The 25,632-nt window shown below is 45.4% G+C and overlaps 3 protein-coding genes and 1 long non-coding RNA gene across 4 annotated transcripts; 1 reads left to right on the forward strand and 3 right to left on the reverse strand.

Moving 5' to 3' along the window:
* Positions 1-7,594: 7,594 nt before the first annotated feature.
* Positions 7,595-9,888, reverse strand: LOC108122704 (mitochondrial carrier homolog 2). The gene has a single exon (XM_017237425.3). It carries the CDS (start codon positions 9,697-9,699, stop codon positions 8,329-8,331), a length of 1,371 nt encoding a protein of 456 aa, XP_017092914.2. The 5' UTR covers positions 9,700-9,888; the 3' UTR covers positions 7,595-8,328.
* Positions 9,889-13,698: 3,810 nt separating this feature from the next.
* LOC108122718 (mitochondrial import inner membrane translocase subunit tim16) lies at positions 13,699-14,484 on the reverse strand. Its single transcript, XM_017237436.3, has one exon. It carries the CDS (start codon positions 14,330-14,332, stop codon positions 13,886-13,888), a length of 447 nt encoding a protein of 148 aa, XP_017092925.2. The 5' UTR covers positions 14,333-14,484; the 3' UTR covers positions 13,699-13,885.
* Positions 14,485-14,731: 247 nt separating this feature from the next.
* LOC108122720 (uncharacterized) lies at positions 14,732-16,278 on the forward strand. The gene is made up of 8 exons (XR_006245966.2): positions 14,732-14,746; positions 14,811-14,986; positions 15,068-15,154; positions 15,218-15,530; positions 15,583-15,648; positions 15,718-15,787; positions 15,846-16,177; positions 16,264-16,278. It is a non-coding gene; the product is annotated as an uncharacterized lncRNA (long non-coding RNA).
* Positions 16,279-23,112: 6,834 nt separating this feature from the next.
* Ir7b (Ionotropic receptor 7b) lies at positions 23,113-25,505 on the reverse strand. Its single transcript, XM_043209810.1, has 4 exons — positions 24,814-25,505; positions 24,639-24,777; positions 23,523-24,585; positions 23,113-23,201 (listed from the first exon to the last, which is right to left on the reverse strand). The coding sequence occupies exons 1-4, from the start codon at positions 25,503-25,505 to the stop codon at positions 23,113-23,115; spliced, it is 1,983 nt and encodes a 660-aa protein (XP_043065745.1).
* Positions 25,506-25,632: the final 127 nt, after the last annotated feature.

The following is a 25,632-nucleotide window of genomic DNA, read 5'->3' on the forward strand; positions in this document are numbered from 1 at the left end:
GCGACCATTGTTGATGAGTGGGCGGTTCGGCGGTGCGGTGTGGCAAAGGGGCGTGGTCGAATTAAGGACCTCAACCGCATTTTACGAAATGCGGTCAGAAGGACTAATTATGCTAAATGCCAAAACCGCAACAACCAGTTAGCCATGTTCCGTCCTCGGCCCCCAGCCCTTCCCCTGTTTTTTTTTTTTTGTCCGAAAAACTAACTTATTTTGGATGCGATATACCCAAAAATTGGGGGAAATATTTCAATTAAACCCATATACTCGTATGCGCAGTTGCCATGAATTATGATTTTGGGCCACAACGTGAATGCAGTCCACCCCACCGACCCACTCGGCCTCCAAAAGTTCTCGGCCCGGCCATGTGAATGGTAAATAACAGCAAAAGTTTTAATTAAATTTTAAACACAAGTTAATTTCTGTGCATTTTCACGCGCCCAAAGTCCCAATTTTATATTTAACTTTAGGTGCTCTCCGCACTGTCCATTATTTACCCGCCACGACCCGTGTCAGCTCCGAAAATGAGTTATAAATATTTAGTTGTAATTCATGTTTAGTTTCCATTGTTTTCGGGCTGCAGAAAAACAGGAAGAAAAACGCTGGAAAAATATGCAAAAAGAGGCGAAAATTTTAATATTCATGAAAGGCGGCGGCGATGCGAGCGCTTCAAATTTTAATTAGAAATAAATAATAAATAAACAGAGCAACAATTCCAGCACTTGTTGCTTATTCCAAATCCCAGCTAATCGAAACTGTCATCGAGGTGAAGGCTGGGCAGCTGGCCTGGCTACAGAGGAGGTTTCCACGCCTATGAGTAATGGTCAGTCCCCTTTAGTCCATATAAAGTCTAGCTCACCCCGAGGAGGCTTTGAATTGTATCCTTAATTCTATGAGCACCGGGTATATCATACACTAATCCTCACAAAGCCTTAAGCACTAGAGTAATATCAGTACCGGGTATCACGTACAAATCCTTGCCTTTTTGTCTTTCCTGTTCAATAACTTTAAAATGGCCTCTCCTCTCACTCCCCAGCCATAATTCCCAGCACATTCAGGTGATTTGCAAGTAATCATGTTGTACATTTCCAAGCCACACCCGGCATATTGATGATGACTTCTGTTCCTGCTCCTTGTCCCGCTCCCCGTCCTGCTCGTTTTCCAATTCCGATTCCGATTTCGATTCTGATTGTGATTCCTATTCCTGGCTGAGAAATAAACGTGCGTAATCAAGCCCCGACCGTCTATATCTTCCTGAAAGTCTGAATGTCTGGGCCGCACAACAAAAGCCAATGGAGGAGCACATGTGCGGCCTGCCCCGGCACCTCCTCCAGCAGCTTGAATCCTTCGTCCTGGTGTAATATTTGATTTTGATTGAAGTGCAGTCGGGCATGGGCGGCCAAGGAAAAATCGCACGAGACCCTGTCGGCTGCCAGGCTGCTTTACTGCCTTGCAGCCTTACTGCCTGTTGCCTATTCAGAAAGAGTCCTGTCAGTCCAGTGTCCTGAGCCCAAGAAACGCATAATGAGTGCAAGGAAAGCCGGATGGTGCAAAAAAAAAAATGCATTATAATGCCGTCTGTCGGTTGGTAGAACGTGAACGAACGCCTCCGTCGTCCTTCGTCCTGCGACTCAATTTGAGGCCAACGTGACTAACGGAAACACCAGGATTCCAGGGAAATCACACATATTGTGGCGAGCCAATTGGTTATCCACCTTTTCTCCTTTAAATACTTAAAAATTAAGAATATTTTTAAGATTTAAAATATATATAAAAGAAGAAATCAGGAGAACCGTGACAAGCTGCCTGGAATCCCCTTGAGCTCCTCTCAGCCGGACTAAGCCAGCTCAGACTTGGATTCGGCCGCAGCACATCCTTCGTCCTGCAGGACCTCGCCCTCCTTTTTTTCACACCCAGCCATTTTATGGCCTGCATAAATCAGAGATGCCCTGTGGTGGGCGTGGCAATTTATACATGATGACGTTATTACTCGGCTGCCCCCGAAAACTATATACATGCACATCCTGGCACATCCTGGTATATATATATGTACGAATACTACATAGTTTAGGCCTTGGTAATTGCCGGCCCTGGGTGAGGGAAGCACATGAAAATTTAAAACGCAACAAATGAAAGAAAATGTTGCCTTTCTTTGGCACTCTCTGGATTCATTCGTTTTTTTTTTCTCTCGCCAACACATTTCCAAGTGGCTTTCTGGTTTTGACTGCGAATTAAGGCTAGGAGGACGGGGCCAGGGAGGTGGACCAGAAACAGGACCTCTCTGGGCCACAATTTGTTTTGGCCCGTTTTTATTTGCCCGTCTGCCAGGCAGAGGGAGAAAAAACATTTAGGCAACTTGGCCCTTTGAAGGCTCGTGGTCATAAATTCCGTTCTCACCACATTTTCCGACCCTCCCGCCGTTACCCCGACGCTTTTCCTGCGTTTTTCATTTATACGCTTTCCTTGCCTTTTTTCCTGAGAGCTGGCCAGATGAGGGAGGTCGGTAGGGGACCATGGGGAGGGTTGCACAAACATTTTCGTCTGCCAAGGTGCAAAAAACAGTCAGCCGACAAGACAGTTAAGAAATTAAAACCCGAAAAAATACACGAAACGACAATGTAATGCTCTTAAAAAACAACGCTTTTTTAATAAAGGTTTCTTGAATAAAAAATAAAGAAATTGCGGATAAAAACTAGGAAATACTTCCCTACTCTTTTCAAAAAATTATTTTTAAATCCAAACCCTATGCTCCTCAAAGAAATGCCTAAACAAAGACATATTTCTGGCCTTGGTTCCCGACTTCTTGACTTGAAGGTTTTCAGCTTTTAGTGGACAAAAGAAAGAGAGCAGGGGACAGGAGGGCTGGGAGAAACAGGGAGCAGCAAGGACGAGGAATAAGGATTCTAAAATGATAATAAAATATTCATATTAATCTGCTTGGCTCATAAAATATTCAGCTGCGTAATTGTTGGCATTACGTTCGAGTTGAGGTCCTGGCTGGGCAGCCAGCTATGACGCCAGGACGACAGGAGTGCCAGGACAGCAAGGACCGCCAGGACTACCAGGAGTGCCATCATCATCATCAGCAGCAGCAGAAGCGTCATCATCGTGTTGTTCTTCTGAGGTTTCTGAACAGGAAAAGAAAGGAGCCGAGGAAATGCCAAGCAAAAGTCTTGCAAGTTTTGTAATTTACACCTGGCTGCCTTTGAATTCCTATTTTCTTGATAAACAAAAACCCAAAAGCTGGAAAAAAACCGGGAGTCTTTAAGGATGAGGAGGATGAGTGGCGGGAAAACCAAAACCAATGCCACTCACTGGAAATCCCATTAAGCTATTCATAATTGCTCGTAATTTTGGTTGATTTCATTAGCATATGTAACATTTTAATTTGATGTGGGAAGCCGCCACTCTGCCGCATTGGATGAGTGCCTCACTGCCACACTGCCACACTGCCACACTGCCTCACTGCCACACTGGCACATTGCCACAATGCCACGCCCCTTTCCCAACTCATATGCATAATCAATGAAGCCTCATTAACCTGTCGCAGGTGTCTGGTGTGTGTTATTGTTGTTGCCTGTTAATTACGCGACTCATAAAATATATATTGCTTCTCATCGCGTTTTACATCAGAATGACGTCGATTAACACCTCATAAATACACACTCACCCAGTGTGCGATGTGTGTGTTTGTAAAACCTGTTAATTGGTTTAACGTTATAAAATTGAAACCGCCAACATTGTTGTCGGAAGCGGCCGACGGCGGCGACCCATGCGGCGTATGCGTAATATGCCGGACATCAGTAATATGCCATCCCGTTCCTGCTGGGCACAACTTTCACTTTGAAAACATTTCACAAATCCGTTAAGCATTTTATTGCAACGAGATTTTGTTGAGTGTCGAGTGGAGCAGGGACTATTAATATTAATATTCATTTAAATATTAACATTAATATTATATTGCAGACACAAAAACACACAAAACCACACAAGTCTTTAGTGGCTACCGATAATTATAATGAACGTCTGTCTGCACATCCTGCCCTTAGAAATCGGAGATATGTTACCAATCCCCCCACACTCTGGCTTTAATTTGATCTGATTTCAATCATAATTCATAATTGACTTAATAATGGACCCGATATTAATGTTAATTAAGACCAAACGCACGGCAATTAGTTTTGGCCCAGAACCCGGAGCTTTCCAGCTTTCCAGCTCTCCGACCCACACAAAGCCTCAAGTTATCCCATGAAAATGCATGACTTTGTCCGACATTTCCTCTACACACACACACACACTAGCCCCAATGCCGACAGATACAAACTCACACATATGCAAAAAACTTAAACGTCAAGTCGTTGAGACGGCCACAATATGTACGAGGGGAGATACTGGTCTTCATATAGTTCCTTCTGTGGGTTGTAGCTTAATAGAACTAGAGCTAAGGACTACGAAGTCTTCTCCACATCAGGAAGACTAGATAGATAGATAGAATTGACAAGATATGGGGTCTAGGAAGACGATAACCATAGAGAGGAACCGAGTTTCTAAATTTTCGATTTTTCTTCATAGATTCTCCAATTTAGATCCAATCAGAAAAAGGCACATCTTTCCGAGATAATAGTTTTTAAACCCCAAACCCTTCATTTAAGCCTTTTCTAAAATGCAGTTTTAAATTTTTTAAAAAATTTAAAAAGCTAGCTTAGTAGTAGCTTGAGTAGCTTAATTCCTCATTCAAGCCTTTTCTTTAATGCAGTTTTCAATTTTTTCGAGTTTTTCTAAGGGGTCCCCCTTAAAAATTACCAATTTTCAAAATTCCCCATTTCTCAACCTTCCCATACTCATAGCTCCTCCAATTCAGATCCGATCGGAAAAAGACATACCTTTCCGTGATCAGAGCTTTGAGTAGCTTAATTCCTCATTCAAGCCTTTTCTTTAATGCAGTTTTCAATTTTTTCGAATTTTTCTAAGGGGTCCCCCTTAAAAATTACCAATTTTCAAAATTCCCCATTTTTCAACCTTCCCATACTCATAGCTCCTCCAATTCAGATCCGACCGGAAAAAGACATACCTTTCCGTGATCAGAGCTTCGAGTAGCTTAATTCCTCATTCAAGCCTTTTCTTTAATGCAGTTTTCAATTTTTTCGAATTTTTCTAAGGGGTCCCCCTTAAAAATTACCAATTTTCAAAATTCCCCATTTTTCAACCTTCCCATACTCATAGCTCCTCCAATTCAGATCCGACCGGAAAAAGACATACCTTTCCGTGATCAGAGCTTCGAGTAGCTTAATTCCTCATTCAAGCCTTTTCTTTAATGCAGTTTTCAATTTTTTCGAATTTTTTTAAGGGGTCCCCCTTAAAAATTACCAATTTTCAAAATTCCCCATTTTTCAACCTTCCCATACTCATAGCTCCTCCAATTCAGATCTGATCGGAAAAAGGCATACCTTTCCGTGATCAGAGCTTTGAGTAGCTTAATTCCTCATTCAAGCCTTCTCTTTAATGCAGTTTTCAATTTTTTCGAATTTTTCCAAGGGGTCCCCCTACAAAAAACACAATTTTCAAAATTCCCCATTTTTCAACCTTCCCATACTCATAGCTCCTCCAATTCAGATCTGATCGGAAAAAGGCATACCTTTCCGTGATCAGAGCTTTGAGTAGCTTAATTCCTCATTCAAGCCTTTTCTTTAATGCAGTTTTCAATTTTTTCGAGTTTTTCTAAGGGGTCCCCCTTAAAAATTACCAATTTTCAAAATTCCCCATTTTTCAACCTTCCCATACACATAGCTCCTCCAATTCAGATCTGATCGGAAAAAGGCATACCTTTCCGTGATCAGAGCTTCGAGTAGCTTAATTCCTCATTCAAGCCTTTTCTTTAATGCAGTTTTAAATTTTTTCGAATTTTTCCAAGGGGTCCCCCTACAAAAAACACAATTTTCAAAATTCCCCATTTTTCAACCTTCCCATACTCATAGCTCCTCCAATTCAGATCCGATCGGAAAAAGACATACCTTTCCGTGATCAGAGCTTCGAGTAGCTTAATTCCTCATTCAAGCCTTTTCTTTAATGCAGTTTTCAATTTTTTCGAATTTTTCCAAGGGGTCCCCCTACAAAAAACACAATTTTCAAAATTCCCCATTTTTCAACCTTCCCATACTCATAGCTCCTCCAATTCAGATCCGATCGGAAAAAGGTATACCTTTCCATGATCAGAGCTTCGAGTAGCTTAATTCCTCAATAATTCGGAAAAATATATATATGTACCTACCTATCGGATGGACCAGAAAAGATTTGCTTTAACTAAGCAAGAAAACCATGCACTCAAATGGAAAAGTGTAAACTAGACTTTAGAAACGCCCCTCGTAACTTCCTTTCTGACCATCTGACTCTGAGTTTCCTCAGCCCCCTGCTTCCCCCCAGGCACGCCAGTTCCCTGCCTGCCTATCCTTATCACAGGACTCGCATCTTTATGAAGCTGAAGACAAAATTGTGTTGCATCGTTAGTCTAATTGCATTTTGCCAGGCGACAGTAACAACAGATTCGTGTTCAGACCGACAGTGGCACAAGCACAGGCAAGGAATATATATGGACTATATATATACATATAAGTCAGTCCGATATATCCCCATATAGACATGTACATTTATACATTTATATGCAGGCGGAAGGCGGGAGGCGTACGACTGGAGGCAGTAACTAGTCAGGCATGCGTGAATGTTGCAGGAATCTAGGCAGCCGGGAAGCCAGGACACGTAGTCCTTGTCCTGCGAAGTCTGACGGCTGACGGCTGATGGCATTTTTTGGTTATTAAGACGATACACGACCCACCCACATACCCACACACCCAAGCACACGCCCACTCTGCCCTAATAGTTGGTAATTCTGCAACGTTTATGGAAGATGCAAGTCCAACTTTTGACTCTTGATTTCTGTGGCCCAAATGAACCTGAAGGACATAACTGCCATTTAGGGAGTTTCCAGGTGCTTCTGGCTACAGACTGCACCCATATCCCTTGATCCACCAACTCTCATTTAAGCCTATTCCAAAGTTAATATTAAAATTAAGCTATTAAGACCGAAACAGGATAGCCGTTCGGCCAAATTGTAGAGTAACTTGCATGCCAATTGCTACCCTCGGATCGGCCATGTGTGGCCCACAAATGTGTCGCATTCAAATGAACCAAAACTGAATTGTGTCTGAGCCACTGCCAGAGGTCCTGCCACACACTGCACCACCCGCAACCCGCTGGTCGTCCGATTTTCGACTACTGTAGCATTTCCTGGGCTGTTGGCACATTTTGTTGTAGATTTTTGATATTTTCATTACGTGCAGCTGCCAGTTACGCTTCATTGTGTGTTTGTGCGCTGCTGTGGAGTCCTGCGAGTCCTGCCGGGGAGTATATAAAATCCTGTACATGTGTCCTTGCTCTTGGCCAGGATTTCAGTGGCCTAATCTCTGCTGACATTTGCTGAAAACAGTGAGAAGTGAGGCCGGAGAGATAAAGAGCACGCCCTGCCTTACAAGCTTATGAATGCGAAAACAACCGAGTGGAGGTCCTTTCGAAGGACTCCCCATTCCTCTTTAAAAAACAATAATTAACATTCATCTAACTGGTTTATTTTGCCCGCAGGCCGAAAATTAAAGACATAGATTTAGAATTTTGAAAATGTTTAAAGTCAAGTCAAGTTCTCCAATCAAATTATTTTTCGAAGGTCTAGCCTACGATATTTGTCTATCCTTGTATTTCGTATATCCTTGTAAATAGTCTATCCTTGTTTGCAATTCAATTGCTGCGTAAATCCAATCAAGTCTTGTCCTTATCTCGAAAGGCAATTGCCTTTGAGATTCTATAAAAACATAACTAACTTCTATAATCATAGTTTAACAATGTCAAGTATTTTCTGTTCTTTTTTTTTCGTCTATGAGTGCTACGTTCTCAGAGCTAGTATCCTTGTGACTCATCATTTCTTAGAGACTTGCATCCTTAGAATAGTGCTCACAACACTAGCTTGATCCGTTCGTATGTTTTTCAAACATCCTTTGGTCCGGTTTGCAACTCTGTTAAGACACTTTTAAATTTTGAAATCGCGACCCATGGTCGTGTTATCTTTTCCTCCCTTGATCTATGCTGATCTTATCATTCATGCTGCCTTCCTCAGTCTTCTGTGTCAGGCTACTCCGAATTCTGAATCTCGTCTTCTATCTTCTAGTCTTTGCTTTTCTAAAACTCGTTCAACACCATTCTTCCTCCACTCAACAAAATTTTAACGCACACGCTCCACAATCTGCAATCACCACACCTTAAATACATAACAGCTCCTCCAGGACTCTAGCCCCCCCGCAGGAGACCTCGCGGCGGCGGCTCCAGCTGGTGGCGCTGCATCTGAATCCGAGGAACTGTGCGCCAGAATAGCAGAGCCCCACGGTTGTGCCCACCTCTGGCATACAAGTCGGACAGGCAGTCCGCCCAGTGGTTGTAGAGCGGCATCCGAGGAGGCTCGCAGGCCACTAGGGGGGCCCCGGCGCAGGCCATGCAGGAGCCGGTGACCTCCAGGGGATAGACGAGGAGGCTGGCGGCCATCTGGATGAGCACGGCGTTGTACTGGTGCTGGATGCGAGTCAGCCGTATGAAGCGGCGGCAAAAGTGGCTCAGCGAACTGGTCACCAAAAGCACGAGCCACTCGCTGAGGAAGCGGGGCGCCACGCCGGCGTACAGGCCGAGCCACCCGTCGTTGTGCACCATTGTCATGAGGCTGCCGGCGAGGCCCTCGTAGATCGTCTCCCGGCCCACGAACTGGGCCATCTGGCGGATCATGATCACGTGAAAAGGCTGTGTCAGGGCCACAGCAGTCACCAGGCGAATAGTATCGCGGAACAGGTTGTAGAGGAACTCCTTCATTCCAGGCGGACAACGGCACGACTGGTCGCTGCGCCGGTACGGCTTCAGCCGGAAGATGTGCAAGAGGGTGTCCCCCAGCATGTAGTCGATCGCACTGGAAACCAGCCGAGCAGGCAGTCCACGGTAGAGGCCGTAAAAGCCGTCCACCTGATGGATGTGCTGTACATACCGGTGAACACCCGGCAGATAGAGGTGTGGTCGGTGGCTGACGAACGCCCAAGTAAAAGACCTGGGCTGGAGGGGCTCGTGGCCTAGCTGGATGAGCACCTTGGCGAACTCATATGGGTAGAGGAGGGCGTTGTAGCCCAGCCTGAGTGCGAATCGGAAGATCTCCAGGGGGGCACAGCGCTCCAGTTCGAGGCTGCTGCTGTGATCGAGACTACCGCCCGCCTGCCGATCCAAGGGATCTGGCTGCGTCTCGCTGATCATCTGGGAGCCGGGGATCGGGCGCTGATTGGTCCTCGGCGTCGGAATCACACAGGGGACGGATATCAAGACCCGTTCCCGTGGAGATGGAGATCGCCCGCGTCTCGGGCTACGGTGGCGTGGGCGACTGGGTCGCTCCACACGCTCCGGACGCTCCGGCTCCGGCTCCTCGTTGTCTACCAACTGGACGGGCGGATACTCGACCACTCCCCCCCTGGGCTGGACGTGATGGGCCACCTCCTCTTCCACCACGTAATCAGGATCAAATAGTTGCGGCGCCGGCTCGTTGCGGTGGCGCCGGATCAGGCTGTTGTCGGCATCCCCGCCGCCGAATCCCATGCGTGGATCACGTCGATTGTACTCCATTTGGGCCATATCTGCTCCGAAGTATCTTCTTCTCCTTCTTACCTCTCTCCTCGCCCCACACTTTTCGGTCTGTCTCTCACTTTCACTTATTTTTTCTGTTGCTAGAAAAGCGAAAAACTCGAATTTAGCCGAACGGACAGTAGATCGAACTAAGTTCTTCACAAGATTGAATTGTAATGCCACTGAACTCACATCTAACTGCTGAACTTATGAGCACCGACTACTTGGATCCCGAGAATCGAAAATACCGTCTACAAATCACATGCTGGGCTACTGAGTTTTGTGAAAAATTGTACACTTTGAAGGCCACTTTTCTGTATTGAGTTGGATTTTGTGTTTAAGTGGCCACCCTGATTGGCGCGCTTTCTTCTGTTTCCTCTGATTACAAATCCGAGGGAGAAGAGTCCCACGCCCACTGCCGCCCAGCACCCACCGCCCTCTTCGGCAACATCTACCACTTTTCGGACATGAAATTTCAATTAGGCTGACCCCGCAGCCCGTTTGCTTTATTTTCCCTTTTTTCTGGTCAATTTAATGCAACCATATCATCAGCTGAACTCTGAACTCTGAGCAGATTTTCCTCTTGCAGTGGATTGCATTTTCTTTTCGCTGTTTTTCCAGGAAAGTTCAGGGCAAAAGTTTAGAGGGAAGCCCAAAGAAGGGGATAACATTGGGGGTTTGTTTTAAGAACTCACAAGTTGAAAAAAATGAACTCCAAAAGGAGCAGAACTAAACCATTAAATAAGGCATTTAAACCCTCTATTAGTGACCTTGAACCACTGGCCTTTCGAGAGGAAATTGGCCCGATGAACATCATTATTTGATGGCCCACAGCAATTTTCCACTTACTTAGATGAGGCCCAACCCCCCGTCCCGTAGTGCTCTGGAGCATGGAAACCAATCACCCAGCCCAGCAACCAATCCTGCTCCAGTCCACCCCTCTGAAACCCCCCTGGAACCCCCCTGAAACCCCTCTAGTGCCACGCCACTGGATGCAATCGCAGGCAATCCAGTCCGAAAGCAAATGCAACTTATGCGACACGCACAGTTGATTAACAATGTCGCAATTTTTGGACCGAGCCCACGTCGAAATCACTCCGGCCCCGGGCCATGCGAGAGGCCCTTTCGGCCAGGCCATCAGGCCAGCCCCCCTCTTCGGGCCCCCTTTGGAGGCACTGGCACGATTATTGCACATCACTAATTAGTGATGTGTGCGACGCATCGCGCCTGAAATTTCTAACCATCAAATCGGGGCGGATGGGGCACGGATGTGGGTGGGTGGCACAAAAGGGTTGCCCCGGGGATAGGTGGGGGTGTCCAGGAGGATGGCCCCGGGCCGGGGTATAGCTGCTGGATGGGTCTCAACCACTGGCAGAGCGAGACCTGACGTTGACATTCCACTAACAGTGAAATTGTTTTCCAAATCCTAAGCTTGCATGTTAGCCGCAAGCAACAACAGCAACACCATACTGGCAATAGCCAAAGACACTGAGAGAAAAACATACGAGGTATTTGTATTCAACTGAAAAGGTAAAGGATGTCTGAGATGGAAAGACTAAGTCCTGATGGTCGGGGCACTTAGTCGCATGAAGAAATAGGATCAAGATACAAGTTTAAAGAATTATATCTCAGACTTAAGATATCTAAGAGATACATCTTCTATATGTCCAGTGGCCCCCTGCTTCTGGCAGTGCACTTGATTTCGCTTGTGGGGCAACCACGAACGGCAGCAGCGAATGAATGGCAATGAATGCGACACTGGACACTGGACAGTCGGACTTTGGGACACAGGACACTAGTCGCACTGTACAGTAGGCTCGCTGACCGAGCGACCTGAACATTTTCAGCGCCATGGCCACGGCCATGCATCACTGAAGGGGGGGGGGGGGGGGGGGGGGGGGGGAGGCGGTGAAGAGCTCCCGCCTCCCGCCTCCAGCCCCTTGCCCGCTTAAGCCCACCGCCCCTGCCACGTTGCGTGTGGTAAATAGTGAACTGTTCGCATTTTGTGCGACTCCCTCGCTTTGGTTGTGAAACTTCCCTAACAAAGCACCAAGGACATTAGCTATTGGATCACAAAGGATATAGAAATATATTTTTAATAAATCTGAAACAGAACATATAATTTTTGAATATATTTTATAAATTTTTAAGCATCTGTAAACTGTTTAAAAATAATTCCTTTTTAAATAACCTTTAAATAAGAAAGAAACTCATCTCTCCAATCGAAAACCACTTTATATTTTTCCAAATAATTTTTTTGAGGGCCAACATTTGATAATGTACATGTCCAGGGATAAAGGATCTTCACTATCAAGGAAGGAACTGAGAGTTAGTGGACAACTAGGCTGCTGTCTGGGGATTAAAACTGCCGGATGCAGTGCGGAAATCAAAATGCTATGGCGGCCAGCCATCGGACACACAACTGACGAGCGGATGGAGCTGGGAGCTGGCCCCAAAAAAAAAAAAAGCATCCTCTACCCCCCCTCAGAAAGAGCACCAAATACCCAGTACCCCCTCCGGGAGGCCCCCTGGAAAACCCCTTCACCTAAACCAAGAAAAAACCCCAAACGAATCGGAATCAAAATGGAACTGAGAATGGGAATCGGACAAGGATTCGGGGCGGTAACAGCAGTTTAAATGGCAACTAATCGCAAAAGGCAGTTGCAGCAGTCCAGGGCACTGGGAAAAATTAGTTGTAGGTATATTAAATACCTGACAAGTCGGGGGGACAAGTCTCTAAGGGGATTTAAGAGAAAGTGGTCTAGACAAAGCCACCTGGTAGAACCTAAAAGGGCCCTCTTTAAAATTTAAATAAAACCTGAAACTAAAAACTCTTATAGCTTTAAACCACCAAAGAGCTCTTAGAATATGCCTAATATTTTCTTTGAGTGCATCGTACATGTCGCTTTGGACATGGCCACGTTTAGATAGACCTCCATGTGGAGGTGTTTGCATAATGAATGAACCCTGGCCAACAGCAACAACAACTGTGGCTGTTGAATTGGAAAAGAGGGTGTGGCAGGGGGCAGCTGGGAAGAGCTTGGGAGTGGGAACTGGAGGAGGCTGGAGACTGGGGGGCGGAACTTGGACTTGAACTCACGCACAAGAAAATGAAATCAAACGACAAACGCAAATGCGATCAATTACAGTTTGTGAATTTTAACGGCAAATGGCCAGAAGCCCGCAAGCCCCAAAGCCAGATACCCCAAAACTGAAATTGCGACTGCGATTGTTGTGCATTTGCGGCCAGCAGCCGAAAATGATTGTCGAAAGGATGGGAGGTCCTTTTTGGCAACAATGTGCCCGACATTTTGATGGCTGGACACTGAGAGGACAGGGCAACAAGTCATTAAAGTAATTATGTTAATTTAAGGCCATCCCCACAAGTACAGTTGTGCCCATAATAGTAGAGTATCCTTTACGGTTGATCCTTTGATTTTTGATTGAAAGCTATGAAAGAAGGACTCGCAATGAAACAATAAATGAATTATAAACTCTCTCCTGAGTTTATTATTTTGGTCACAGGACCTTAAAGGACACACTCTGGCACAGGGCTACGTGCCCGGAAAAGTGAAAGGCGAGCGGAGGAGGAAAATGTGGAAATGTAGCAACCGAAACCTAAACCTGGAGACTTCAACTGTGAAACCTAAACTGCCTGGTGCCTGATGCCCGATTCTCGCAAGGCCGGATGTCTGTCAATTTGCGTATAATTTGTTTATGAGCTTCACACACGCTCCCACACACACACACCAACTCACACTCGGCCACACACCAACTCATGTATGTATGTATGTGCCGAAAACGCCTCCAGACCGGAAACGGAAGCTGGATGGCTGGGAAACTGGGCGAGGAAACGTTTTGATTTTATTCCTTTTGGAATAATGGGTCACTGGTGTCACCAGTGTGTGCAAGGATGTGCAAGAAAAGTGTCCTGAAGCCCAAGTTTAAGATAAAAGAGGGGGATGATACAGTTAACCCCACTAGCCACAAATAATTAAACGCCTGGGCTACAATTTGAAACATTTATTTCTTTTTATCGCGTTATGCATTATGGACTTTCAAGATAGGCTTTCGACAATTTAATGAGGGGACACTTGGACTAGCAATTCGAAATGGTTTTTGGAGTGAACACAACGGGACAGGATCCACTGCACGCCACCATCGAGCCAGGCCGGTAGGATTCAGCCGGGAATGGTCACCGGCTTTTGTTTTGGCCCGACTCGTCGGCCTGGGCCCCGGATGCGCTATCCGGATGGGCCTGTTGGCCCTGTTTGGCCCGTTTATCCTTAGACTGGGACTGCTTGGTTAGTTCCTGGTCGATGCGCTCCTTGGCCCGATAAACCTTCGACTGTATGTAAAAGGATCCGCCTGCCGGCTTTTCGTTGGCCCCGAACAGATGCCTGTAGTGCGAATCGATCTCTTGACGGTCCTCCAGGCCCTTGACATTCAGAATTTGCTGGGCCTCCATTAGGGTCATGCCCTTAACGGGGACATCGTTGGGATCGCTTTTATTCGTCCTCAAGGCCTGGTGCATGCGGGCCGCCTCCCGAGAGGCCTCCATCTCCTGCTTCAGGGTCTTCACTAAGGCCCGACCGACCATTTGGGCGCCCAGAACTATGATCTGCGCTAGATGACGGGCCATGGCTGATTATCCTGTCGCAACTGTTGTCTGTGTGTGTCTAATTTGTTTATGAAAAATTTTGCTCAATATTATATAGAGGTTTCCGAAATCAAAACCTGAACATAATAGAATGTACAAATTTTATCGAATGCCGACGGTAGTAATGACGGGAATTCAAAACATTCTAGATTGTGTACAAAATATGTCTTGGGAGTTGTGTTTATTAATAGGGAGAATGCTTTGTATTTTTTGATAAGAATGGAAAATGGAAATACGCCATAGCGTCCTCATTTGTTGAAGGTTCAAGTTTATAAATATATAGAATCAATCCTTCCAAAAACTCTACAAAGATAATATATTTCTTTAATAAAAAGTTGATCACCAAAACCATCTAAGAACCAGTTCTATTAGTTCACATCTATACATATTTTTGAGGTAAGAGTTGCCTCTTATTCGGAGGAAACTCTATAATTTTAACCAAGTTTTTGGTTTTTGGTAGGCCATGAAAATTTTAGTTGCGTTTGAAACACACCTAAGGGTCCCCTGACCTCACACAAAATCAGTCTCGGTCTCGGCTCCCAAGAGGCAACAGCTCCTGAATATTTCGGCTTTCAAATAAAACAAAATTAAAATGTGAAAATTAAAATTTACACCAAGATTTCTAACATTTTATATGTAAGTAAGCAAAAATATGTGAAATTTTTATAATTATTTTTTTTTTGGTAAATATATTAATTTGAAAATTTTTTAAAATAGGTTTATGACAATTTTGCGCTAGGATATTACCTGTAGAATAGGCTGTTTCGCAAATGTAACGAGGTCTTTAACTATTTCGGGATCTGGGTAAGTAGGCTCTTACCCTATATCAGGGAATAGAAGAATATATAGCTTAATTTCAATTTACAGCCGAAAAATTATTCAATTAATATTAATACTAACGATTATGGAATAACGATTATTACAAAAATGGTTCTCTCAATACATACGAATACACGCGCCACCGGTTTTAGGCACCGGTGCAACTGGTAACTGGATACAAAATTGTTAAATGGGAAAAGCGTTGCTTTTCTTGAAACACTTTGGGATTGGAAGACCCCTCAATCGAAACACATCTAACCTACACACAATTGAATTACACAAGGATGTACGATCAAAATACAAGAACGGCTAGCGTAAATATGGAAGTACAATGGCCAAATTACACTTAAATATAATCTTGGTAAGAACGTCTCTATTAGCTTCAAGGCTCCAAAATTAAATCCTATCAATAGTTGCAGATAATTTAAATGTTTCTCCCGATGTAACTATTGTCTATGTTTAAACAATCTTCGATGGAGGTAAATGAAATATCAAAATACTATATATTAAATCCTATTAACTCTTTCTTAAATTTTCAATATTTACAGGAAATCTTTTTTCCCCTCAAGGGGGGCATGTATACCTATTTGAAAGACCTCGTTCTTTGCCTTCAACAGGGTTAGTATCTCACATGAATCCTTTCATAGTCCCCAAACTAATTGCTATTTCCCCGCAGCTATTCTTGGTTTTATCAGGATCTCCAAAAGAAGGATGATCATCGCGCAAACACTCTCAGAAAGGGTTCTCAGAAGACCACAATGTTCCTTCCAAAATGTGCGTGGTAGTTGCATTTAGAAAAATACACACACACACACACTCAATGTTAATGTATCTGTATAGTTGAATTATTAGAAATATAAATAAATGAGATGAAATATAATCGATACTCGTTAATCCCTCAGTTCAGAAACAAAGGCAAAAAGAGCAACAATTTACATTCAAATTACGTGGCCGGGACATGTCATTGATCTCCATAATGAGGCACGTTTTGCGAAAAGCAAAGCAAAAGTACGCTGCATATTGTATTATGCCAGTTTTCAATTTGTATTTTTGCATTTTTGTATTGCATTTAAATGCAATTTTCCATTTTCCAGGCGGGGGACAGAGGCAACAGAGGGAGACACGAGGCTCAAGTGATTTATTTATTCGCATTGTACACGGTCGACAGCGGAGCCGGACTCTTAATAAAAACAATTAAGCCAAATTGGCCGCAATTGTAGGCAAAAATGAAATAAAAACCCAAACAAATTGAAAACTGAGAGTTTAACAATGAAAAGCTGGCCAGCATCGCCATCGCCCGATCAAGATGACAAAAAATGGGTTTGGGGGAATCGCAAGTGCAAAGTATAGATGCTGGCTCTCAAGTGGAAACGCAGTCGAGTGTCGTCATTGTCCTTTAAGGACATCACACAGCCTGGCAAAATGCAAGGCAAACTCTTGGCCCATACACTGAAAGCCGAACCACATCTATATGATTTTATAAATTTTATTTTACAGTCTAGAAACTGTTTTAGTACCGAGTACTAGTGTTCTCAGTGCAGACTAAGACGACAATGCGATTTGCCTCCGTCGTTTTCTTAGCTCGTCTGTTTTTATAATTTTTTTTTTCTTCTCGCAAATGCTCGTTTTAACTTTTTAGTATGGAAAAACTATTGAAGTCTAATGGCACGAAAGAGAATAATGACGCACAATACACTTCGACAGTTTAAGCGGATTCACATGATTACAGGAATTTTGTGGGAGTGCAGGGACGTTGCAGGACGAAGCTGGAGTTCGAGCCAGGCGGGGATAAGTGGGTGGTAAGTAATGATGTCTGTCGCTGTTTGCAGAAACTTGTTAACCATCCGAAGGCGACAAATATCGGGGGGCATTAGACCAAGTTGGTGATGGAAGTCGAGGGCACAGTGGCTCCCGAAAAGGAGCGGAATTTGTGGTAAAAAATGTTCTTCTATCACTAGTTAGTGACTAATAAAATAGTCTTAAAACTTAGAATATTCCATATGGGAACTGTTTAAGTTTTGTGAATTCTTTGAAACTTAAAGCCCAAGAAACTATATTTAAAGTCGAGTTAAAAGAAGTCCTGGAAATCCATAATAATAAAAAATAGGGACTGAGGGACTTAAGATAGCGATCATAATATATAGTAATTAGCGATTACATAAAAATAGTAACTCCACTTACCTATAACTATTCTTCTGTAGATTTCTTCCATATATTTTCACATTCTTTCGTCAATTCTTCATTTTCTTATGCTCCTCCTGGCTAACTGTACTTTAATGTGGGACTCTTCGCGATCTCCGGGGACTCTCCGCGTCCCCTGCACATACTCCAACTCATACGCACATTTGAAATCGAGCTCCAACCACGAGTTTGGTGATATTTCAAGAGTTGAATTCAATACCTAGCGTTATTAGGGTCATATTAAGCATAATCTTAACATCCCACACTTTATTTAAGCTAATAATCCACTAAAAACTATATTTTAAACACCTTAAAGTCAACCACACAACCGAACACAGAAGCACCGACTCGCGTATAGAAAAGGATGACAGGACTAAAGGAAAGTGGAGCAAATTATCTCAAAGGCTAAAGGCATAAGTGAGAGTGAGTAAGAGTGAGCACGGGATCGCGCACAAAAGGGATGGCAGGACTAACAGGAAGTGGGGAAAAGATCGCAAGGCGAAAGGATTAAGTGGGAGTGAGTAAGAGTGAGAGTGCTAGAAAGTGCCGCGAGGGTCACACTATCCACGACTTTTAGATGCTTGGCGCGAAGGGAGGAATTTTTTAAATTCTCATCTAAACATGCACTTGCAGTGGAGGCTGAGATTGATTGTGTATTTGAATTTAAAATGCAAGCCGTGTGTTCATATTTTCCGGAACTATGTGTGCGTCTATGATTTTCTAATTCAATTATTATTCAAATCATATAATTTCATCTCTTTGCGGCACGCACTGACTGCGCCATGCGACAGGCAGGAGGCAGGAGGCACGAGGCAGGAGGCAGAAGGCGGCATGTAATAATCATATTACGTATACGACCACAGGACCGCGAGACGACAGGAAGGACCTCTGAATATGGGAGCGGTTGTCGGTGGCCGAGGAAGGAGGGAGGAGGGACGTGGCCCAGTAAATCCAATTTCTCGCTGACAATCTCGCTGGGTGTGTGCCGGCTTCATTCCTTTATTATTCCTTTATTTGTATTCCTCGCACTTTTTTTTCGCAGGCTTCCCGCGCTTTGTCTCCGGCTTATCCTTCATTTGTCGCCGTCGCCTGCATTTATTTTATTTTGCATATTAATATTGTTAAAAGGAAGCCGCCCGCCAGGGGACCGCTCCACAAAATTAGCCAGCCATTCATGAGCGTCCGTGGGCGGGGGCACCGGAGCCAGGCTCCCGAGGAGGGGGGGTCGGCGTATCAATTTACTCACCGGAAGGCACGCAGTGCGGCAACAAAGGAACACAGCTCGACCCGTGGTAGTTTAAAAATCGTAAACATATCCATCATCCCACTTGGTTTACGGATCACAGCGAAGCATATTGCCACGGATACAGTGTGGCCTGGCCAAGAGAGATTTCTAAAGTCTATGAAATTAACAAACAATATTATAAATGAGTCTACAAATTAGAGAAATATACATACTTTTGGAAGAGGTTATTGTGGCTAAGAAACTTTTTCAAAGGAGACAACTGTAGCTTTTTAATAATAAGTCCGCCTGTCTGTTTGTATGCACTTATTAATGCGTATTCATTGTCGCATCCGGCGCGAGGAAATTATATTCTCCGCCAGGAGCTGGTCCGGCGCCCTCCTGGGCCGCAACCCTTTCGCCCCCGCAATCATCGACTCATTTACCGAATGCCTTGCCTTTCCTTGCGGGGAGCAGACGCTTTCCTTTTGTCGATTTAATTGAAATAATTGCAAAAATGCAAATTGAATGGACAACAGTTGACACAGGATATTAACTATGGACGATGGACGATGGGCGGCCGGCCAGGCAGGGTCGGGAGGAGTGAAAGGAAAGCAAAAGCAGCAACTGGAGACCCAGGATACACAGGACACTGAACACTGGAGACAGGAGCTCGTGGTGAGCCAGGGAACCTTAATGAGCTAACGAATGTATGGCGGATAATTGAGTGGAGACCACATGGGCAGCAACCCGAGTTGGGATCAATGAACCCAACCACGGATCGGGTTAAATATAAAAAGTAACAAGCCAAAGGACCCTTCATTAAGTTTAAGATTAAAACCAGGACTTTAATCAGGTTATAATGTTCGGAAAACTGATACAAACAGTGTTGATATCAAAATAATTGGGATATGGGCTCTCAATCCGCGTACTCTGGAGTTTTATAGCCACCCTCCTGATTCCTTTTAGTGCATCACGATCAGCTCAATTTAAGACTCCCACACACTTCGGGGATTCCACTTGGCACCTCAACTATCGGTAATGAGGCCAGGGACTCATTGCGTGGCCAGCATTTGCCACATTGTGGTTTCTTTCTAAAGCCAGGGCAGGGGTGTTGATGTGGCATTTGAGCGGGAATCCAAAGGGGTCCAGCGGGCCCCAACTCTGGTCCAAACCGCGTCCATCGATGGCGACGGTGCCGTTCTGTTCTGTCTGTCTGGCCAGCTTCCGTTGCAATGCAAACGCAAAGCTCAGCAAAGACAGGGCCGCCATTAAAGGGGAATACAGTCAGAGAAATTATCATACCTTTTAATGTAGTATCTTAAAATGTAAAAATAATTATAGAAAATTTCCAATTTTTCCTAGGGGTACCCCTGTAAAATCGCGGATTTTCGTATATGGCCCAGTACCATATCTATATCTTGGCCAATTCTTATCAGATTCTCACGCGGAATACCTTAAACGATTTCTAGATCGATTCTCCGTCAATTTGCATCAAAATCTGACTACGAAATATTTTTTCAGTTTTTTTCCAATTTTTCCTAGGGGTACCCGTGTAAAATCGCGGATTTTTGTATAAGGCCCAGTACCATATCTATATCTTGGCCAATTCTTATCAGATTCTCACGCGGAATACCTTAAACGATTTGTAGATCGATTCGCCGTCAATCTGCATCAAAATCTGACTACGAAATATTTTTTCAATTTTTTTCCAATTTTTCCTTATGGTACCCCTGTAAAAACGCGGATTTTCGTATATGGCCCAGTACCATGTCTATATCTTGGCCAATACTTATCAGATTCTCACGCGGAATACCTTAAACGATTTCTAGATCGATTCTCCGTCAATCTGCATCAAAATCTTACTACGAAATATTTTTTCAATTTTTTTCCAATTTTTCCAAGGGGTACCCGTGTAAAATCGCGGATTTTCGTATATGGCTCAGTACCATATCTATATCTTGGCCAATACTTATCAGATTCTCACGCGGAATACCTTAAACGATTTTTAGATTGATTCTCCGTCAATCTGCATCAAAATCTGACTACGAAATATTTTTTCAATTTTTTTCCAATTTTTCCTAGGGGAAGCCCTGTAAAATAGCGGATTTTCGTATATGGCCCAGTACCATATCTATATCTTGGCCAATTCTTATCAGATTCTCACGCAGAATACCTTAAACGATTTGTAGATCGATTCGCCGTCAATCTGCATCAAAATCTGACTACGAAATATTTTTTCAATTTTTTTCCAATTTTTCCTTATGGTACCCCTGTAAAAACGCGGATTTTTGTATATGGCCCAGTACCATGTCTATATCTTGGCCAATACTTATCGGATTCTCACGCGGAATACCTTAAACGATTTCTAGATCGATTCTCCGTCAATCTGCATCAAAATCTGACTACGAAATATTTTTTCAATTTTTTTCCAATTTTTCCTTATGGTACCCCTGTAAAAACGCGGATTTTCGTATATGGCCCAGTACCATGTCTATATCTTGGCCAATACTTATCAGATTCTCACGCGGAACACCTTAAACGATTTCTAGATAGATTCTCCGTCAATCTGCATCAAAATCGGACTACGAAATATTTTTTCAATTTTTTCCAATTTTTCCTAGGGATTTCTGGATTTTCCAGAATATCCGTAATGGCCGTATATATTTTTGCCAAATCTCATCTCAACTAGAAAGGTATTTTCTCAATAAGATTACTTGGGCATTATACTAGCACCTTAAGAGTTTGTCACAGTGTACGCTTACCCTTTCGAGAGGACGCCTCTGCCCACAGAAAGCCTGTTATATGTGGGTGTCCTGTTTTATCCTGCGTGGCACCAGGTTGCACCATAATTGTGTTGATTAGCTAATTAGACGTAATTTCGCGGCCGGAAATTGGCAGTTGCTGCAGTCAGACACCCATTAGGATGACAATTTCTATACCATTGCCACGCCCACCCCCAGAGCACCGCCTCTTTTAAGTATCAGTCCCTCCGAATCCCTTTAGTCGTGCTGGTTTTTTTGAATCTTGTCGCGAATATGTTTGTTTAGAGCAAAGAGCCTTGAAGAGTTCCGCTTCATCGGACTCAGACTGGCTAGGGCCCCATCCCCCGTCCTCTAGCCCCCCCTTTTTTCCAACGCCACTGGCTTGTGGATGCTGACGTAAAAGTCGCGCCATAAAAATTCATTGCCAAACGAGCCAAAGTATTGCTGCGGATGAGCATGGGTTTCTGGATGAGAACGAGGATGGGGATCCGCGATGGAATGGTCCTGTGGCACTGGCAATTGCCGAGAGTAGTCCAGAGTCCGGACTGGCTTGGTAACGGATCTGAAAGTTGAGCTACAATTGAAGTCCTTTCGGCGAAACTGCAAGCCGAAAATCATTTGTAAATGGCCAAAATTTAAAGTGAGTTTCCCCCAGGAAAAGGTTTAAGGACTACGAATAAATTCTTTAAAAATATATCTAACACCTAAAAATGTACATAAAAATATCTAAAATAAATCCTATGCTTTTACGGCTCACATTAATACATCTTTGAGCTTGAGCCAATCATCTTTAGGGTGAATGATGAGTAAAAACCAAAAATAGGAAACATTTTATAAAAGGAATTGCATAAAGTTTCCTTCTTCCTATTTTTTCATGGGGCTGGGAATGGGGGAAGGGCGAGGCAGTGACGGGGCGTGTGGCAAATGAGGGGGGGCTTGGGCTGTATCGCCTCAGACGTTGCGACGAAAACGACATAGCAGGCAATGAGCTTAAGTTCAATACATTTACTTGAATTTCCAGCAAGGACGACAAGGACGAAGACGATGTCGTTGACTACTTGGCTCCCAAGGATGAGAGTGGGAGGCCTGATGGTCTGGGTGAGGGTATCGTGCACAGTGAGGAACTAGGGCTACGAACAGATACATCTTTTCTTTTTAAGCCTGAGCTTATGGGTCAGGCTCTGGTTTCCCTTGGTTTCCTTAACTTTAAGTTTTTTTTAAACAAATAGCTACTAGCTTTTCTCTCTGTGTATATCGAAGAAGCCCGGCAACGTTGTGCCCATTACAGACAGTTTTTGTGGCAAGAAATTCAAAAAGCTCAAATGTGCGAGGCGATAAGCAAAGCAGCAAGAGATTGCAACAGGGCTTGGCTTGCAAGGGGCTGGGAAGGGACTGAGCGGGTAGAAGGTCTAGGAGGTCCTGGAGGGAATCTAGTAGTGGCGGCTATGGGATCCACAGGCAATGGCAGCACCACTTACATGTAACCAGTCGATGGCGACAACGGCAGCCGCAAATGTTGCCAGGATTGCCAGCAAGAAGCACACACAAAATTGATGTCTATGTGTGGCGACTGGGGAAGGGACGGGAGGTGCTGTGTGGTGTGTGGTGTGGGAGGGTGGTGTTTGGTGAGGGGGCAACTATATAGCCTGTGGCAGTGGCAGGGGCAGATCGGCGGGGGTTGATTCACCAGCGCAAGTTTTGGTTTTGAAAATTTATCGCTTTTAGATAAAACGTTTTTCGTTTTTACGATACGAGCAGCGAACACTTTGGGCCAACTATCCTTGAATCCTTGAATCCTCCAGCTGCGCTGGATGTCCTCTGTGGGAGCGGGGACGAGTGGAAGTGGGCCGACCGGGGAGTGGCTCTGCGGATTATGAAGTAATTTAATTAAAACGCTTGGCCCGCAAATAAATCCGGAATTATTTATGCGTGACAACAACACTGGCCTGGTAATCAGCATTATCCTCTGTTTCCCGGATTAGTCCTTTAGGCCGAGTACCAAAAAATTAAACAATTGATTCATTTTGCCAGAAAAATATAGGACAAGTAAATTTAATTAGAAATGTAGTTATTTTTAAGCTAGAACCTGGACAATGAAAAGCGATATCTTACTTTTTAGAACCTGCTTCGCTGCTTAAAAAATGTTTAAAAACATTAATTTTAATCTTAAATATTCGAAATGAACTAAAAAATCCCTTAGCTGTCAGGACCTCCAGGACAAAGACTACTGTCGCCCCCAGATTCGCCCAGAGAATGAGCCAAAAGAGAGCTGCCAGCTCCCGCATGGACAGGACGTTGTTCCGGGTGGGTGCCACCTGCTGCTCCTCTGCCTCCGACAGCCTGGGGTCGCCGTCCAGAGTGCTGTACGAGGTGGAGGCGATCCTGGCCACACTTTCGTCCGCCTCGTCCACGGCACTGACGTACTGACGCGTCCAGTGCTCAAGGAAACCGTGGGCATGGGCGTGCTGGATCTGCTTGTTGAGAACGCCGACCAGGTGGGAGTGGCGGCGTACATAGAAGGCCAGCTGCTGGGTGTAGATGCGCTCCCGCACCAGATGCAGTCTCCGGCTCATAGGATGCACCTTCCTAAAGTAGCCAAAGTATTCGTAGGGTGTCAGGATGGCCAGCCGCTGGGAGGAGCCGCTCTGGCGGGCCAACGCGGGCATCGACTGCAGCTCACTGCCCTCCAGGTGCACCAGTTGCTCGGGACGGAGCTCCGGCAGGCTGGCCAGGATGCGGGCCTCGTTCACCTCCGCCAGCTGGATGGTAAAGCGCTGCGCCAGAACCTCAGCTATCGTCTGCGGCGGATTCCGTTGGGTGTCCTGGCGTAGCAGCTGGTACATGCCCGACTGGTAGCCGCTCCGCAGGACCAGGCTGGCCAAGAGCCAGGTGATCAGAACCACCCGCCCCGGCATTCTTCGCGGGAGCAGTCTGTCCGGCAGGTTTCCTCCCATGGTCAGCACCAGTAACTGGTAGTAGGGGTTCTCCGGGAGCTGTCTTCGGCGGCACCACCGCCACCCCATCAGGAGCAAGCTGGCTAGGATAAGGACCACGCCTACCGCGCGCCAAAGCAGCGGGCTGAAGGGGAAGGCCAGCTTCTCGTAGGCGGAGTAGGCGCTCTGGAGATTGGTCACCAGCATGATGTGGCTCATGAAGTAGTACGTGGACTGGGAGTACGGTATCTCCGCCCCGGCACTGGGCTTGAAGTGAAAGCCGCCCAGCGAGAAGTCGGCGTGCTGACCAAAGATCTGAAAGGGAGGAATTAAGCTGAAAACACGACTCCAAAGTGGCCCAGACTCACCTCATCGAAGATGCTTCCCGACTCGTCGAAGGTGGCCAGGACCTCGTCCTTGTTCATCCAGTAGAGGCCGACGCTAAAGTTCAAGTTATCCGCCATGAACTGAAGCAGGGCTCCCTCTATGCCCACAAAGGAGCCGGAGCTGGAGCCTGGAACAGCTTCTGGCCCAGAGCCGAGCTCCGAAGGCCTCCAGACTAGGTACGGCATGTCCTCCCAAGTAGCGCAGGTCAGAAGGCAGCCGTGGAAGTTTCCCAGCTTCACGGGAAAGTAATCCCCGGACGACCATCTGCCCTCAGCCACCTGGAAACGGTTCACCACGCTAGCGGATATCACCTGACAGCCGTGTGTAGCGCTGAAGGGAAAGTAGCTGACCATCAGGAACTGGCTGCCTCCTGGAGGACGCAAGATCAGGCCCACGTTCAGGACACTGAGGCGCCAAAGCAGCCGAAGAGCCAGCTCCACCTCCTTGCCAAACGGATCCGTCGGCAGGGACATGTAGACCAGAGTGTGCGATAGATCCTGGGTGGCACGAATGCCACCGTATATCGCCGCCAGCGCCGGCAAGTCGTCCACCAGCAACATGACGCCGTGCACATACGGCTTGTATTCCATGGCCTGACGATGGAACACCCGACGAGCCAGCAAGGTGGCGGGCAGTCGCACCAGTATCTGGGTTAGTAGCTTCTCTAGGTGCCAGCCCGCCGCCGGAGCAGTCACCTGGGTGTAAACGTACAAGGTCTTGAAGCGACCCATCTCGGAATCCACCACAACCTGGGCCAGAGCATCCGCCAGTCCCATGTCGTCCGTTGGGGATGAGGCGCCCGTTGTGACCAGAAGGTGGAAGAGGAGTATATGCCGGCAGTACCGCATTCTAAGAGAGCTCAGAGTAGAATGTGGTGACCAGTGGAAGGGTTCCTTCAAGCCACGCGCCCAGAACTCCCAGAGGAAATCTTGGCAATGCCTTCCAATCAGTGTTAATCAGCCATTAATTTTGTCC

The sequence above is a fragment of the Drosophila bipectinata genome, chromosome XL, assembly GCF_030179905.1.
Source record: "Drosophila bipectinata strain 14024-0381.07 chromosome XL, DbipHiC1v2, whole genome shotgun sequence".
Taxonomy (NCBI): domain Eukaryota; kingdom Metazoa; phylum Arthropoda; class Insecta; order Diptera; family Drosophilidae; genus Drosophila; species Drosophila bipectinata.

Bases quoted from the DNA above. Each gene is read 5' to 3' on its own strand.
- LOC108122704 (XM_017237425.3), bottom strand. From the start codon at position 9,699: ATGGCCCAAATGGAGTACAATCGACGTGATCCACGCATGGGATTCGGC.
- LOC108122718 (XM_017237436.3), bottom strand. From the start codon at position 14,332: ATGGCCCGTCATCTAGCGCAGATCATAGTTCTGGGCGCCCAAATGGTC.
- Ir7b (XM_043209810.1), bottom strand. From the start codon at position 25,505: ATGCGGTACTGCCGGCATATACTCCTCTTCCACCTTCTGGTCACAACG. The intron at 24,778-24,813 runs GCTCGGCTCTGG...TCCAGGCTCCAG, and splicing joins CTAGTCTGGAGGCCTTCGGA to CTCCGGCTCCTTTGTGGGCA. The intron at 24,586-24,638 runs GTGAGTCTGGGC...CCTCCCTTTCAG, and splicing joins CGGGAAGCATCTTCGATGAG to ATCTTTGGTCAGCACGCCGA.